The 16,040-nt window shown below is 45.6% G+C and overlaps 1 protein-coding gene across 4 annotated transcripts in view; it reads right to left on the bottom strand.

The window, feature by feature from the left end:
• The window catches only part of LOC109903401 (catenin (cadherin-associated protein), alpha-like 1), a 149,961-nt gene that overhangs the window by 32,439 nt on the left and 101,482 nt on the right, over window positions 1–16,040 (bottom strand). For 2 of the 4 annotated variants that reach the window (XM_031788878.1, XM_031788879.1), the window contains exons 9-13: window positions 10,072–10,230; window positions 9,668–9,760; window positions 5,179–5,344; window positions 3,396–3,433; window positions 3,223–3,273 (exon numbers count right to left, since the gene is read on the bottom strand). In XM_031788878.1, coding sequence (XP_031644738.1) covers window positions 3,223–3,273; window positions 3,396–3,433; window positions 5,179–5,344; window positions 9,668–9,760; window positions 10,072–10,230 — 507 coding nt within the window. The remainder of the gene's footprint in view (window positions 1–3,222; window positions 3,274–3,395; window positions 3,434–5,178; window positions 5,345–9,667; window positions 9,761–10,071; window positions 10,231–16,040) is intronic. The other 2 variants (XM_031788881.1, XM_031788880.1) reach the window with 1 other exon arrangement.

Consider the following 16,040-nt stretch of genomic DNA (forward strand, 5'->3'; position numbering starts at 1 on the left):
ACAACCTATGTGAGGTGTATTGGGACATAGCCTATATGAGGTGTATTAGGACACAACCTATTTGAGGTGTATTAGGACACAACCTATTTGAGGTGTATTGGGACATAGGCTATGTCCCAATACACCTCAAATAGGTTGTGTCCTAATACACCTCATATAGGCTATGTCCCAATACACCTCATATAGGCTATGTCCCAATACACCTCATATAGCCTATGTCCCAATACACCTCAAATAGGTTGTGTCCTAATACACCTCATATAGTCTGTGTCCCAATACACCTCATATAGGCTATGTGAGGTGTATTAGGACACAACCTATTTGAGGTGTATTAGGACACAATATATGTGAGGTGTATTGGGACACAGCCTATGTGAGGTGTATTGGGACACAGCCTATGTGAGGTGTATTGGGACACAGACTATATGAGGTGTATTAGGACACAACCTATGTGAGGTGTATTAGGACACAACCTATGTGAGGTGTATTAGGACACAACCTATGTGAGGTGTATTAGGACACAATCTATGTGAGGTGTATTGGGACACAACCTATGTGAGGTGTATTGGGACAAAGCCTATGTGAGGTGTATTGGGACACAGACTATATGAGGTGTATTAGGACACAACCTATGTGAGGTGTATTGGGGCACAGCCTATGTGAGGTGTATTGGGACACAGCCTATGTGAGGTGTATTGGGACACAGCCTATATGAGGTGAATTAGGACACAACCTATGTGAGGGGTATTAGGACACAATCTATGTGAGGTGTATTGGGACACAACCTATGTGAGGTGTATTGGGAAAAAGCCTATGTGAGGTGTATTGGGACACAGCCTATGTGAGGTGTATTGGGACACAGCCTATGTGAGGTGTATTGGGACACAGACTATATGAGGTGTATTAGGACACAACCTATGTGAGGTGTATTGGGACACAGACTATATGAGGTGTATTGGGACACATCCTATATGAGGTGTATTGGGACAACCTATGTGAGGTGTATTAGGACACAGCCTATGTGAGGTGTATTGGGACACAGGCCTATGTGAGGTGTATTGGGACAACCTATGTGAGGTGTATTGGGACACAGGCCTATGTGAGGTGTATTGGGACACACACTATGTGAGGTGTATTGGGACACAGACTATATGAGGTGTATTGGGACACAGACTATATGAGGTGTATTGGGACAACCTATGTGAGGTGTATTAGGACACAGCCTATGTGAGGTGTATTGGGACAACCTATGTGAGGTGTATTGGGACACAGGCCTATGTGAGGTGTATTGGGACACACCCTATGTGAGGTGTATTGGGACACAGACTATATGAGGTGTATTAGGACACAGCCTATGTGAGGTGTATTGGGACACAAGGCCTATGTGAGGTGTATTGGGACACAACCTATGTGAGGTGTATTGGGACACACCCTATGTGAGGTGTATTGGGACACAGCCTATGTGAGGTGTATTGGGACACAGCCTATGTGAGGTGTATTGGGACACAGCCTATATGAGGTGTATTGGGACACATCCTATATGAGGTGTATTGGGACAACCTATGTGAGGTGTATTAGGACACAACCTATGTGAGGTGAATTAGGACACAACCTATGTGAGGTGAATTAGGACACAACCTATGTGAGGGGTATTAGGACACAATCTATGTGAGGCGTATTGGGACACAACCTATGTGAGGTGTATTGGGAAAAAGCCTATGTGAGGTGTATTGGGACACAGCCTATGTGAGGTGTATTGGGACACAGCCTATGTGAGGTGTATTGGGACACAGACTATGTGAGGTGTATTAGGACACAACCTATGTGAGGTGTATTGGGGCACAGACTATATGAGGTGTATTGGGACACATCCTATATGAGGTGTATTGGGACAACCTATGTGAGGTGTATTAGGACACATACTATGTGAGGTGTATTGGGACAACCTATGTGAGGTGTATTGGGACACAGCCTATATGAGGTGTATTGGGACACATCCTATATGAGGTGTATTGGGACAACCTATGTGAGGTGTATTAGGACACAACCTATGTGAGGTGTATTAGGACACAACCTATGTGAGGTGAATTAGGACACAACCTATGTGAGGGGTATTAGGACACAATCTATGTGAGGCGTATTGGGACACAACCTATGTGAGGTGTATTGGGAAAAAGCCTATGTGAGGTGTATTGGGACACAGCCTATGTGAGGTGTATTGGGACACAGCCTATGTGAGGTGTATTGGGACACAGCCTATGTGAGGTGTATTGGGACACAGCCTATGTGAGGTGTATTGGGACACAGACTATGTGAGGTGTATTAGGACACAACCTATGTGAGGTGTATTGGGGCACAGACTATATGAGGTGTATTGGGACACATCCTATATGAGGTGTATTGGGACAACCTATGTGAGGTGTATTAGGACACATACTATGTGAGGTGTATTGGGACAACCTATGTGAGGTGTATTGGGACACAGGCCTATGTGAGGTGTATTGGGACACACCCTATGTGAGGTGTATTGGGACACAGACTATATGAGGTGTATTGGGACACATCCTATATGAGGTGTATTGGGACAACCTATGTGAGGTGTATTAGGACACAGCCTATGTGAGGTGTATTGGGACAACCTATGTGAGGTGTATTGGGACACAGGCCTATGTGAGGTGTATTGGGACACAGCCTATGTGAGGTGTATTGGGACACAACCTATGTGAGGTGTATTGGGACACAACCTATATGAGGTGTATTGGGACAACCTATGTGAGGTGTATTAGGACACAGCCTATGTGAGATGTATTAGGACACAACCTATGTGAGGTGTATTGGGACACACCCTATGTGAGGTGTATTGGGACACAACCTATATGAGGTGTATTGGGACAACCTATGTGAGGTGTATTAGGACACAGCCTATGTGAGATGTATTAGGACACAACCTATGTGAGGTGTATTAGGACACAACCTATGTGAGGTGTATTGGGACACAACCTATGTGAGGTGTATTGGGACACAGCCTATATGAGGTGTATTGGGACACAGGCTATGTGAGGTGTATTGGGACACAGGCTATGTGAGGTGTATTGGGACACAGGCTATGTGAGGTGTATTGGGACACAACCTATATGAGGTGTATTGGGACACAGCCTATATGAGGTGTATTGGGACACAGCCTATGTGAGGTGTATTGTGTAATTGATGATCAAGTTATACCTCTGCATCTAGCTTGACTGCCTTCACCGTCTTCAGGTTGGCTGAATGTTTCTGGTGGGAGAAACGTTTTGACAGGATGAGTGATATTAAAGGAGGAAATGATGGAAAGTCATTTGAATAAAATGAAATAAGAAATATCCACCAGTCATAACATTGTATATTCTGATACTCACCCCTGGTCTGGGAAGCGACACGTAGGCTCTCTTATCACCTGTAATTAATCAGAAAGAAAGAAAGAAAGTATTTTGAGGAAATATTTTTTTTTAAGTCATATTTTGGGCATTGGTCACAAGGTAAGTTTGGTAAGAATCATTTTCCAGTGGAAGTATTGTGTACCTTTTGAAATGACCCACGTCAACCCATGAAATTATACTAAAAGGGAGGGATTCAGTTGATTATCCCTAACACATCCTCTATCATACTACAGTTGATTATCCCTAACACACCCTCTATCATACTACAGCTGATTATCCCTAACACACCCTCTATCATACTACAGCTGATTATCCCTAACACACCCTCTATCATACTACAGTTGATTATCTCTAACACATCCTCTATTATACTACAGTTGATTATCCCTAACACATCCTCTATCATACTACAGTTGATTATCCCTAACACACCCTCTATCATACTACAGTTGATTATCCCTAACACATCCTATTATACTACAGCTGATTATCCCTAACACATCCTCTATCATACTACAGTTGATTATCTCTAACACATCCTCTATTATACTACAGCTGATTATCCCTAACACATCCTCTATCATACTACAGTTGATTATCCCTAACACATCCTCTATCATACTACAGTTGATTATCCCTAACACACCCTCTATTATACTACAGTTGATTATCCCTAACACATCCTCTATCATACTACAGTTGATTATCCCTAACACATCCTCTATTATACTACAGTTGATTATCCCTAACACACCCTCTATTATACTACAGTTGATTATCCCTAACACATCCTCTATCAGACTTCAAATGGAGTGCAACCAATTAACTCACCAATCAAGTTTGGAATAAAGGGACATTTCAGTAGAATTTCCAGTGCTGGTGAGGGTGTGATAAACATCACTAACATGTTTAAGGAGCATTACTTCACATAAAAGTACAGGTAGCTTTTTGGAGGGCCTGTCTGTGTCGCTTGAGTAACACACCCCCTCCACAAGCGGGAGCACACACACAAACAGAAAGGTAGACAGACACACATACACAGGTAAACACACACCCATACCAGCTTTACCAGAGGAAAAAGAACACTTTTACTATGTGAGAGCCACGACTCGAGGGCACAGTGTGAACTTCATCGTTAAACTTCCACCAGGGAGGGAGATTTATCCCTATTCCTCCTCTATTCAATTGGTTTAGTAGGGGGACGTCGTCTCTCGCTGCTTGTCATTGGGATCGTAGCCCATAAATACTGGCACCGTGACACGCCAGAGGTTACGGATGACAGGACTCACGCTGCATGCTGGGAGAGAGCTCTGAGAAACGTCTGGCATCACCACGCTGGGACACACACTGGCTATCAGGCCTGTAACAGAACGGTTTGCATCTCCAACTCAATGAGAGGTATCCTGCTGATGGTGCTTTAATCTGACATCCCCTCCCTGATAGAGCTTGTGTCAGATAATACAAACAACTACGGTTATAGAGATTTAACTGTCTATGAATAGGATCAATACATTTTCGACTACCAAAGCTCAGCGAGAGACAGAGAGTAAAAACAACCATGGCTTGTGGTGAGCTGGCCTACGACAACCCTCTCCTGCGACTGCCCATAACACACACCCATCCCTCTCCCCCTCTCCTACCACTGGCAGCCCCACCTCGGCGGCCCTCGAACACACACCCATCCCTCTCCCCCTCTCCTACCACTGGCAGCCCCACCTCGGCGGCCCTCGAACACACACCCATTCCTCTCCCCCTCTCCTACCACTGGCAGCCCCACCTCGGCGGCCCTCGAACACGTCGTTGATCTCCCTTAGCAGCACTGCCATGTCACAGAGCTGGGACTCCCAGGCCTCACAGAACACATCCAGGTTCTCCTTGGCAATCTTACTGGATGGGTGCAGGGCCAGCGTCTGGGCTGCAGAGATGATCTGACAGGAGAGAGGAAGGGGGGAACGTTACCTTAAGTGGAGCTATTACTATGTTACTCACAGCAGTACCTATCCAGACCAGTTGACTCTTTGAGGCAAGACCAACAAGGGGCCCAAGAAAAGGAGAGGGTGATTTGAATGGAAACAGGCCTCAGTCTCGTACAATGTTGAACTACTATGAGACAGCAGAGACACCGGAGTTACACCGGATCATTACCTTTCAGTGTGGGGGTGGATTTGTTCCATTTCACACAATCTTCAGTGGGCAGGGCATCAGTTTTGTTCCCCACTTTTCTAATTATGTTTGGTCTTCCAGGCCATCGGGAAGGTCTTTATCTGCTGCTGGGGGTATAGTGTGAAATGTGATGATCCTCCCACAGTAACGTCAGACGCTGCATGACCCCGCAGTAATGACTGAGCTCATAAGCTCAAAGGTCAACCAATCAATAAGGTCACAGAGAGGGAGCCACTGCCCAGCAGGGAGGGATGATACTGGTGTGTGTGTGTGTGTGTGTGTGTGTGTGTATGTGTCTGTGCGTGTCTTTCAATGATAATAAAGGGACTCCTGCGGGTAATTGCCAATTAAATGCAGCACACTGGGGGTGATGCACTCTGACTTGTGTGCATGTGGTTGTCTGAGTTATTTCCCCATGTATCAGATGACGTCTTCTTAATGTCTTTTTCTGCAATGGTTGGCTGTGTTTAATGTATGGTGTTGAAGCTATAAGGGATCTAGATGACAGGGGATGTGCTGAAAAACTGAACCTTGATAATGGAGAGGTTATACAGATTATCAAGTTTCTGTCGCAACATGGACTGCATCAGACATGATCAGGACTATGCCATCTCATGTGTCTTGTTTTGGCCCTTCAGGGGCCCATTCCCAGTGTGAGTGTGATGCGTATGTGTGAGTGTGCATTACCTGTCAGTGTGTGTCTTACCTGTCAGTGTGTGTGTGCTACCTGTCAGTGTGTGTGTTTTACCTGTCAGTGTGTGTGTGTGTTAACTGTTAGTGTGTGTGTGTTACCTGTCAGTGTGTGTGTGTTACCTGTCAGTGTGTGTGTTACCTGTCAGTGTGTGTGCGTTACCTGTCAGTGTGTGTCTTACCTGTCAGTGTGTGTGTGCTACCTGTCAGTGTGTGTGTGTTACCTGTCAGTGTGTGTGTGTTACCTGTCAAGGGGTGTGTGTGTTACCGGTCAGTGTGTGTGTGTTACCTGTCAAGGGGTGTGTGTGTTACCTGTCAGTGTGTGTGGGTTACCTGTCAAGGGGGTGTGTGTGTTACCTGTTAGTGTGTGTGTTTTACCTATCAGTGTGTGTGTTACCTGTCAGTGTGTGTGTTACCTGTCAGTGTGTGTGTTTTACCTGTCAGTGTGTGTGTTTTACCTGTCAGTGTGTGTGTTTTACCTGTCAGTGTGTGTGTTTTACCTGTCAGTGTGTGTGTTTTACCTGTCAGTGTGTGTGTTTTACCTGTCAGTGATTGTGTTTTACCTGTCAGTGTGTGTGTGTTTTACCTGTCAGTGTGTGTGTGTTTTACCTGTCAGTGTGTGTGTTTTACCTGTCAGTATGGGTGTGTGTTACCTGTCAGTGTGTGTGTTTTACCTGTCAGTGTGTGTGTTTTACCTGTCAGTGTGTGTGTGTGTTAACTGTTAGTGTGTGTGTGTTACCTGTCAGTGTGTGTGTGTTACCTGTCAGTGTGTGTGTGTTACCTGTCAGTGTGTGTGTGTTACCTGTCAGTGTGTGTGTGTGTTACCTGTCAGTGTGTGTGTGTTACCTCTCAGTGTGTGCATTACCTGTCAGTGTGTGCATTACCTGTCAGTGTGTGTTTGACCTGTCAGTGTGGGTGTGTTTTACCTGTCAGTGGGTGTGTTTACCTGTCAGTGTGTGTGTGTGTTTTACCTGTCAGTGTGTGTGTGTGTGTTTTACCTGTCAGTGTGTGTGTTTTACCTGTCAGTGTGTGTGTTTTACCTGTCAGTATGGGTGTGTGTTACCTGTCAGTGTGTGTGTTACCTGTCAGTGTGTGTCTTACCTGTCAGTGTGTGTGTGCTACCTGTCAGTGTGTGTGTGTTACCTGTCAGTGTGTGTGTGTTACCTGTCAGTGTGTGTGTGTTACCTGTCAAGGGGTGTGTGTGTTACCGGTCAGTGTGTGTGTGTTACCTGTCAAGGGGTGTGTGTGTTACCTGTCAGTGTGTGTGGGTTACCTGTCAAGGGGTGTGTGTGTTACCTGTTAGTGTGTGTGTTTTACCTATCAGTGTGTGTGTTACCTGTCAGTGTGTGTGTTACCTGTCAGTGTGTGTGTTTTACCTGTCAGTGTGTGTGTTTTACCTGTCAGTGTGTGTGTTTTACCTGTCAGTGTGTGTGTTTTACCTGTCAGTGTGTGTGTTTTACCTGTCCGTGTGTGTGTTTTACCTGTCAGTGATTGTGTTTTACCTGTCAGTGTGTGTGTGTGTTTTACCTGTCAGTGTGTGTGTGTTTTACCTGTCAGTGTGTGTGTTTTACCTGTCAGTATGGGTGTGTGTTACCTGTCAGTATGGGTGTGTGTTACCTGTCAGTGTGTGTGTGTTTTACCTGTCAGTGTGTGTGTTTTACCTGTCAGTGTGTGTGTTTTACCTGTCAGTGTGTGTGTGTGTTAACTGTTAGTGTGTGTGTGTTACCTGTCAGTGTGTGTGTTACCTGTCAGTGTGTGTGTGTTACCTGTCAGTGTGTGTGTGTTACCTGTCAGTGTGTGTGTGTGTTACCTGTCAGTGTGTGTGTGTTACCTGTCAGTGTGTGCATTACCTGTCAGTGTGTGCATTACCTCTCAGTGTGTGCATTACCTGTCAGTGTGTGTTTGACCTGTCAGTGTGGGTGTGTTTTACCTGTCAGTGGGTGTGTTTTACCTGTCAGTGTGTGTGTGTGTTTTACCTGTCAGTGTGTGTGGTGTGTGTGTTTTACCTGTCAGTGTGTGTGTTTTACCTGTCAGTGTGTGTGTTTTACCTGTCAGTATGGGTGTGTGTTACCTGTCAGTGTGTGTGTTACCTGTCAGTGTGTGTTTTACCTGTCAGTGTGTGTGTTACCTGTCAGTGTGTGTGTGTTACCTGTCAGTGTGTGTGTGTTACCTGTCAGTGTGTGTGTGTTACCTGTCAGTGTGTGTGTTACCTGTCAGTGTGTGTGTTTTACCTGTCAATGTGTGTATGTTTTACCTGTCAGTGTGTGTGTTACCTGTCAGTGTGTGTGTGTTTTACCTGTCAGCGTGTGTGTTACCTGTAAGTGTGTGTTTTACCTGTCAGTGTGTGTTTTACCTGTCAGTGTGTGTGTTACCTGTCAGTGTGTGTGTGTTACCTGTCAGTGTGTGTGTTACCTGTCAGTGTGTGTGTGTTAACTGTCAGTGTGTGTGTGTTACCTGTCAGTGTGTGTGTGTTACCTGTCAGTGTGTGTGTCTTACCTGTCAGTGTGTGCGTTACCTGTCAGTGTGTGCATTACCTGTCAGTGTGTGTATTACCTGTCAGTGTGTGTATCTTACCTGTCAGTGTGTGCGTTACCTGTCAGTGTGTGCATTACCTGTCAGTGTGTGTTTTACCTGTCAGTGTGGGTGTTTTTACCTGTCAGTGTGTGTGTTTTACCTGTCCGTATGGGTGTGTGTTACCTGTCAGTGTGTGTGTTACCTGTCAGTGTGTGTGTGTTTTACCTGTCAGTGTGTGTGTTTTACCTGTCAGTGTGTGTGTTACCTGTCAGTGTGTGTGTGTTTTACCTGTCAGCGTGTGTGTTACCTGTAAGTGTGTGTTTTACCTGCCAATGTGTGTGTTTTACCTGCCAATGTGTGTGATTTACCTGTCAGTGTGGGTGTGTTTTACCTGTCAGCGTGTGTGTTACCTGTAAGTGTGTGTTTTACCTGCCAATGTGTGTGTTTTACCTGCCAATGTGTGTGATTTACCTGTCAGTGGGGGTGTGTTTTACCTGTCAGCGTGTGTGTTACCTGTAAGTGTGTGTTTTACCTGCCAATGTGTGTGTTTTACCTGCCAATGTGTGTGTTTTACCTGCCAATGTGTGTGATTTACCTGTCAGTGTGTGTGTTTTTTCCTTGTCAGTGTGTGTGTTTTACCTGTCAGTGTGTGTGTTTTACCTGTCAGTGTGTGTGTGTTTTACCTTTCAGTGTGCGTGTTTTACCTGTCAGTGTGTATGTGTGTGTGTGTGTGTGTGTGTGTGTGTTACATGTCAGTGTGTGTGTTACCTGTCAGTGTGTGTGTGTTTTACCTGTCAGTGTGTGTTTTATCTGTCAGTGTGTGTGTTACCTGTCAGTGTGTGTGTTACCTGTCAGTGTGTGTGTTACCTGTCAGTGTGTGTTACCTGCGGGCCGATGACGTGGAAGGTCTCCTCAGCGTGTATACAGGTGATCTCCAGAGGCTCTGTCCCCGAGACGTGACACAGCAGACGACAAGTCTGGAACAGGACAAAGAACATCGACGTCTAACATCAATATGACTGGATATGAGCAGTGTGTGTGTGTTACATGTTGATGCCAACAACAGATCAAGATACTTATCCAAATGTTTCAATTGAAAAAATACATACAGGCTTCCAAAGCCAGTATCCCACATCACACATGTCCATATACCTCAGATATAGAGATGGATATGAGGTTGGATTGCTGTGGATTGAATTGAATACTATATTTGGGTTTCAATGGTGACTTGATCAAGGAGACTCAACAGACTTAAGTCAATCTCCCCAGCCCAGTGAGCTTCTCTCACCTCCACCAGCTGTTCTTTCTGCTCGCCGAGCGTCCGGGCGTACTCTGCCACAGCCTCCAGGTTGCCCTCGCCCCCCGAGGCCTTCAGGGCCCGCAGAGGCAGGTGTTCCGCGTGCAGCTTCAGCAGGTCCGCCGCCCGCCCCACCGCCACCTTATGAAGCTGGACGGAAGGGAGAAGGAAAGAGAGGGGGTGAATATGTGTATGTTTTGTATCTTTTCTATGCCTGGCTGCACAATGGTAGCAGAAAGAGAAAACAAGAGTAAGCCAGAAGGAGAACACGGCAGAGAGAGAAAGAGCAAGTCAGAGAGAGAAAGAGCAAGTCAGAGAGAGAGAGAGCAAGGCAGAGAGAGAAAGAGCAAGTCAGAGAGAGAGAGAGAAAGAGCAAGTCAGAGAGAGAGAAAGAGAAAGAGCAAGTCAGAGATGAGAAGTCAGAGAGAAAGAGCAAGTCAGAGAGAGAAAGAGCAAGCGAGAGGAGAAAGAGCAAGTCAGAGAGAGAAAGAGCAAGTCAGAGAGAGAAAGAGCAAGGGAGAGAGAGAAAGAGCAAGGCAGAGAGAGAAAGAGCAAGGCAGAGAGAGAAAGAGCAAGGCAGAGAGAGAAAGAGCAAGGCAGAGAGAGAAAGAGCAAGGCAGAGAGAGAAAGAGCAAGTCAGAGAGAGAGAGAGAAGAGCAAGTCAGAGAGAGAAGAGCAAGTCAGAGAGAGAACGAGCAAGTCAGAGAGAGAAAGAGCAAGTCAGAGAGAGAAAGAGCAAGTCAGAGAGAGAGAGAGAAAGAGCAAGTCAGAGAGGAGAGAGAGAAAGAGCAAGTCAGAGAGAGAGAGAGACAGAGCAAGTCAGAGAGAGAGAGAGAAAGAGCAAGTCAGAGAGAGAGAGAGAAAGAGCAAGTCAGAGAGAGAGAGAGAGAGAAGAGAAGAGCAAGTCAGAGAGAGAGAGAGAGAAAGAGCAAGTCAGAGAGAGAGAGAGAGAAAGAGCAAGGCAGAGAGAGAAAGAGCAAGGCAGAGAGAGAAGAGCAAGGCAGAGAGAGAAAGAGCAAGGGCAGAGAGGAGAAAGAGCAAGCAGAGAGAGAGAAGAGCAAGGCAGAGAGAAAGAGCAAGTCAGAGAGAGAAAGAGCACGGCAGAGAGAGAAAGAGCAAGGCAGAGAGAGAGAGAAAGAGCAAGGCAGAGAGAGAAAGAGCAAGTCAAAGAGAGAAAGAGCAAGTCAAAGAGAGAAAGAGCAAGTCAAAGAGAGAAAGAGCAAGTCAAAGAGAGAAAGAGCAAGTCAAAGAGAGAAAGAGCAAGTCAAAGAGAGAAAGAGCAAGTCAGAGAGAGAAAGAGCAAGGCAGAGAGAGAAAGAGCAAGGCAGAGAGAGGAAGAGCAAGGCAGAGAGAGAAAGAGCAAGTCAGAGAGAGAAAGAGCAAGTCAGAGAGAGAAAGAGCAAGTCAGAGAGAGAAAGAGCAAGGCAGAGAAAGAGCAAGGCAGAGAGAGAGAGAGAAAGAGCAAGTCAGAGAGAGAGAGAAAAGAGCAAGTCAAAGAGAGAAAGAGCAAGTCAAAGAGAGAAAGAGCAGTCAGAGAGAGAAAGAGCAAGCAGAGAGAGAAAGAGCAAGCAGAGAGAGAAAGAGCAAGTCAGAGAGAGAAAGAGCAAGGCAGAGAGAGAAAGAGCAAGTCAGAGAGAGAAGAGCAAGGCAGAGAGAGAAAGAGCAAGTCAGAGAGAGAGAAGCAAGTCAGAGAGAGAAAGAGCAAGTCAGAGAGAAAGAGCAAGTCAGAGAGAAAGATCAAGGCAGAGAGAGAGAGAGAGAGCAAGTCAGAGAGAGAGAGATAGAAAGAATAGCATTCAGAGAGAGAGAGAGAAAGAGCAAGTCAGAGAGAGAGCGAGAGAGAGAAAGAGCAAGTCAGAGAGAGAGAGAGAAGAGCAAGTCAGAGAGAGAGAGAGAGAAAGAGCAAGTCAGAGAGAGAGAGAGAGAAAGAGCAAGTCAGAGAGAAGAGAGAGAAAGAGCAAGTCAGAGAGAAATAAGAGAAAGTCAGAAAGAAGAGGAGAAGAGCAAGTCAGAGAGAGAAAGAGCAAGTCAGAGAGAGAAAGAGCAAGTCAGAGAGAGAAAGAGCAAGGCAGAGAGAGAAAGAGCAAGTCAAAGAGAGAAATAGCAAGTCAAAGAGAGAAAGAGCAAGTCAGAGAGAGAAAGAGCAAGTCAGAGAGAGAAAGAGCAAGTCAGAGAGAGAAAGAGCAAGTCAGAGAGAGAAAGAGCAATCAAGAGAGAGAGAAAGAGCAAGTCAAGAGAGAAAGAGCAAGTCAGAGAGAGAAAGAGCAAGTCAAGAGAGAGAGAGAGAAAGTCAGAAAGAGAGAGAGAGAAAGAGCAAGTCAGAGAGAGAAAGAGCAAGTCAGAGAGAGAAAGAGCAAGTCAGAGAGAGAAAGAGCAAGTCAGAGAGAGAAAGAGCAAGTCAAAGAGAGAAAGAGCAAGTCAGAGAGAGAAAGAGCAAGTCAGAGAGAGAAAGAGCAAGTCAGAGAGAGAAGTGCAGCAGAGAAGAATCAAGCAGAGAGAGAGAGAGAAAGAGCAAGTCAGAGAGAGAGAGAGAGAAAGAGCAAGTCAGAGAGAGAGAGAAAGAAGAGCAAGTCAAGAGAGAGAGAGAGAAAGAGCAAGTCAAGAGAGAGAGAGAAGAGAAAGAGCAAGTCAGAGAGAGAGAGAGAAAGAAGCAGTCAGAGAGAGAGAGAGAGAAAGAGCAAGTCAGAGAGAGAGAGAGAAAGCAGTCAGAGAGAAAGAGAGGAAAGTAGTCAGAAAGAGAGAGAGAGAAAGAGCAAGTCAGGAGAGAAAAGAGCAAGTCAGAGAGAGAAAGAGCAAGTCAGAGAGAGAAAGAGCAAGGCAGGAGAGAAAGAGCAAGTCAAAGAGAGAAATAGCAAGTCAAAGAGAGAAGAGCAAGTCAGAGAGAGAAAGAGCAAGTCAGAGAGAGAAAGAGCAAGTCAGAGAGAGAAAGAGCAAGTCAGAGAGAGAAAGAGCAAGTCAAAGAGAGAAAGAGCAAGTCAGAGAGAGAAAGAGCAAGTCAGAGAGAGAGAGAGCAAGTCAGAGAGAGAGAGAGAGAAAGTCAAAAGAAGAGAGAGAAAGAGCAAGTCAGAGAGAGAAAGAGCAAGTCAGAGAGAGAAAGAGCAAGTCAGAGAGAGAGAGAGCAAGTCAGAGAGAGAAAGAGCAAGTCAAAGAAGAAAGAGCAAGTCAGAGAGAGAAAAGAGCAAGTCAGAGGAGAGAAAGAGCAAGTCAGAGAGAGAAAGAGCAAGTCAGAGAGAGAAAGAGCAAGTCAGAGAGAGAAAGAGCAAGTCAGAGAGAGAAAGCAAGTCAGAGAGAGAGAGAGAGAAAGTCAGAAAGAGAGAGAGAGAAAGAGCAAGTCAGAGAAAGAGCAAGTCAGAGAGAGAAAGAGCAAGACAGAGAGAGAAAGAGCAAGCAGAGAGAGAGAGCAAGGCAGAGAGAAAAGAGCAAGGCAGAGAGAGAGAAAGAGCAAGTCAGAGAGAGAGAGAGCAAGGCAGAGAGAGAAAGAGCAAGGCAGAGAGAGAGAGAGCAAGGCAGAGAGAGAAAGAGCAAGTCAGAGAGAGAAAGAGCAAGACAGAGAGAGAAAGAGCAGGCGAGAGAGAGAGAGAAAGAGCAAAGCAGAGAGAGAAGAGCAAGTCAGAGAAGAGCAAGCAGAGAGAGAGAGAGCAAGTCGAGAAAAGAGCAAGGCAGAGAGAAAGAGCAAGGCAGAGAGAGAAGAGACAAGCAAAGGCAGAGAGAGAAGAGAGAAAGAGCAAGGCAGAGAGAGAGAGCAAGGCAGAGAGAGAAAGAGCAAGGCAGAGAGAGAAAGAGCAAGGCAGAGAGAGAAAGAGCAAGTCAGAGAGAAAGAGCAAGTCAGAGAGAGAGAGAGAAAGTCAAGCAGAGAAAGAGCAAGGCAGAGAGAGAGAGCAAGCAGAGAGGGAGAGAGAAAGAGCAATCGAGAGAGAGCGAGCAAGTCAGAGAGAGAAAGAGCAAGCAGAGAGAGAAAGAGCAAGTCAAGAGAGAAAGAGCAAGTCGAGAGAGAAAGAGCAAGTCAGAAGAGAAAGAGCAAGTCAGAGAGAGAAAGAGCAAGTCAGAGAGAGAAAGAGCAAGTCAGAAGAGAAAGAGCAAGTCAGAGAGAAAGAGCAAGTCAGAGAGAGAAAGAGCAAGTCAGAGAGAGAAGAGAAAGTCAGAGAGAGAAAGAGCAAGTCAAGAGAGAAAGAGCAAGTCAGAGAGAGAAAGAGCAAGTCAGAGAGAGAAAGAGCAGTCAGAGAGAGAAAGAGCAAGTCAGAGAGAGAAAGAGCACAGTCAGAGAGAGAAAGAGCAAGTCAGAGAGAGAAGAGCAAGTCAGAGAGAGAAAGAGCAAGTCAGAGAGAGAAAGCAAGTCAGAGAAGAGAGAAAGTCAGAAAGAGAAGAGAGAAAGAGCAAGTCAGAGAGAGAAGAGCAAGTCAGAGAGAGAGAGAGAAAAGCAAGTCAGAGAGAGAGAGAAAGAGCAGTCAGAGAGAGAGAGAGAAAGAGCAAGTCAGAGAGAGAGAGAGAGAAAGAGCAAGTCAGAGAGAGAGAGAGAGAAAGAGCAAGATCAGAGAGAGAGAGAAAGAGCAAGTCAGAGAGAGAGAGAGAGAAAGAGCAAGTCAGAAGAGATAGAGAGAGAGAAAGAGCAAGTCAGAGAGAGAGAGAGAAAGAGCAAGTCAGAGAGAGAGAGCAAGTCAGAGAGAGAAAGAGCAAGTCAAAGAGAGAAGAGCAAGTCAAGAGAGAAGAGCAAGTCAGAGAGAGAAAGAGCAAGTCAGAGAGAGAAAGAGCAAGTCAGAGAGAGAGAGAGAAAGTCAGAAAGAGAGAGAGAGAAAGAGCAAGTCAGAGAGAGAAAGAGCAAGTCAGAGAGAGAAAGAGCAAGTCAGAGAGAGAAAGAGCAAGGCAGAGAGAAAGAGCAAGTCAAAGAGAGAAAGAGCAAGTCAGAGAGAGAAAGAGCAAGGCAGAGAGAGAAGAGCAAGTCAGAGAGAGAAAGAGCAAGTCAGAGAGAGAAAGAGCAAGTCAGAGAGAGAAGAGCAAGTCAGAGAGAGAAAGAGCAGTCAGAGAGAGAAAGAGCAAGTCAAAGAGAAAAGCAAGTCAGAGAGAGAAGAGCAAGTCAGAGAGAGAAAGAGCAAGTCAGAGAGAGAAAGAGCATCAAAGAGAGAAGAGCAAGTCAGAGAGAGAAAGAGCAAGTCAGAGAGAGAAAGAGCAAGTCAGAGAGAGAAAGAGCAAGTCAGAGAGAGAAAGAGCAAGTCAAAGAGAGAAAGAGCAAGTCAGAGAGAGAAAGAGCAAGTCAGAGAGAGAAAGAGCAAGTCAGAGAGAGAAGAGCAAGTCAGAGAGAGAAAGAGCAAGTCAGAGAGAGAAAGAGCAAGTCAGAGAGAAGAGAGATAGAAAGAGCAAGTCAGAGAGAGAAAGAAAAGTCAAGAGAAGAGAGAGAGAAAGAGCAAGTCAGAGAGAGAGAGAGAGAAAGAGCAAGTCAGAGAGAGAAAGAGCAAGTCAAAGAGAGAAAGAGCAAGTCAGAGAGAGAAAGAGCAAGTCAGAGAGAGAAAGAGCAAGAGAGAGAGAAGAGCAAGTCAAGAGAGAAAGAGCAAGTCAAAGAGAGAAAGCAAGTCAAGAGAGAAAGAGCAAGTCAGAGAGAGAGAGCAAGTCAGAGAGAAGAGCAAGTCAGAGAGAGAAAGAGCAAGTCAAAGAGAGAAAGAGCAAGTCAGAGAGAGAAAGAGCAAGTCAGAGAGAGAAGAGCAAGTCAGAGAGAGAGAGAGAGAAGTCAGAAAGAGAGAGAGAGAAAGAGCAAGTCAGAGAGAGAAAGAGCAAGTCAAGAGAGAAAGAGCAAGTCAGAGAGAGAAAGAGCAAGTCAGAGAGAGAAAGAGCAAGTCAAAGAGAGAAAGAGCAAGTCAGAGAGAGAAAGAGCAAGTCAGAGAGAGAAAGAGCAAGTCAGAGAGAGAAAGAGCAAGTCAAAGAGAGAAAGAGCAAGTCAGAGAGAGAAAGAGCAAGTCAGAGAGAGAAAG

The sequence above is a fragment of the Oncorhynchus kisutch genome, linkage group LG14 (genome assembly GCF_002021735.2).
Source record: "Oncorhynchus kisutch isolate 150728-3 linkage group LG14, Okis_V2, whole genome shotgun sequence".
Taxonomy (NCBI): domain Eukaryota; kingdom Metazoa; phylum Chordata; class Actinopteri; order Salmoniformes; family Salmonidae; genus Oncorhynchus; species Oncorhynchus kisutch.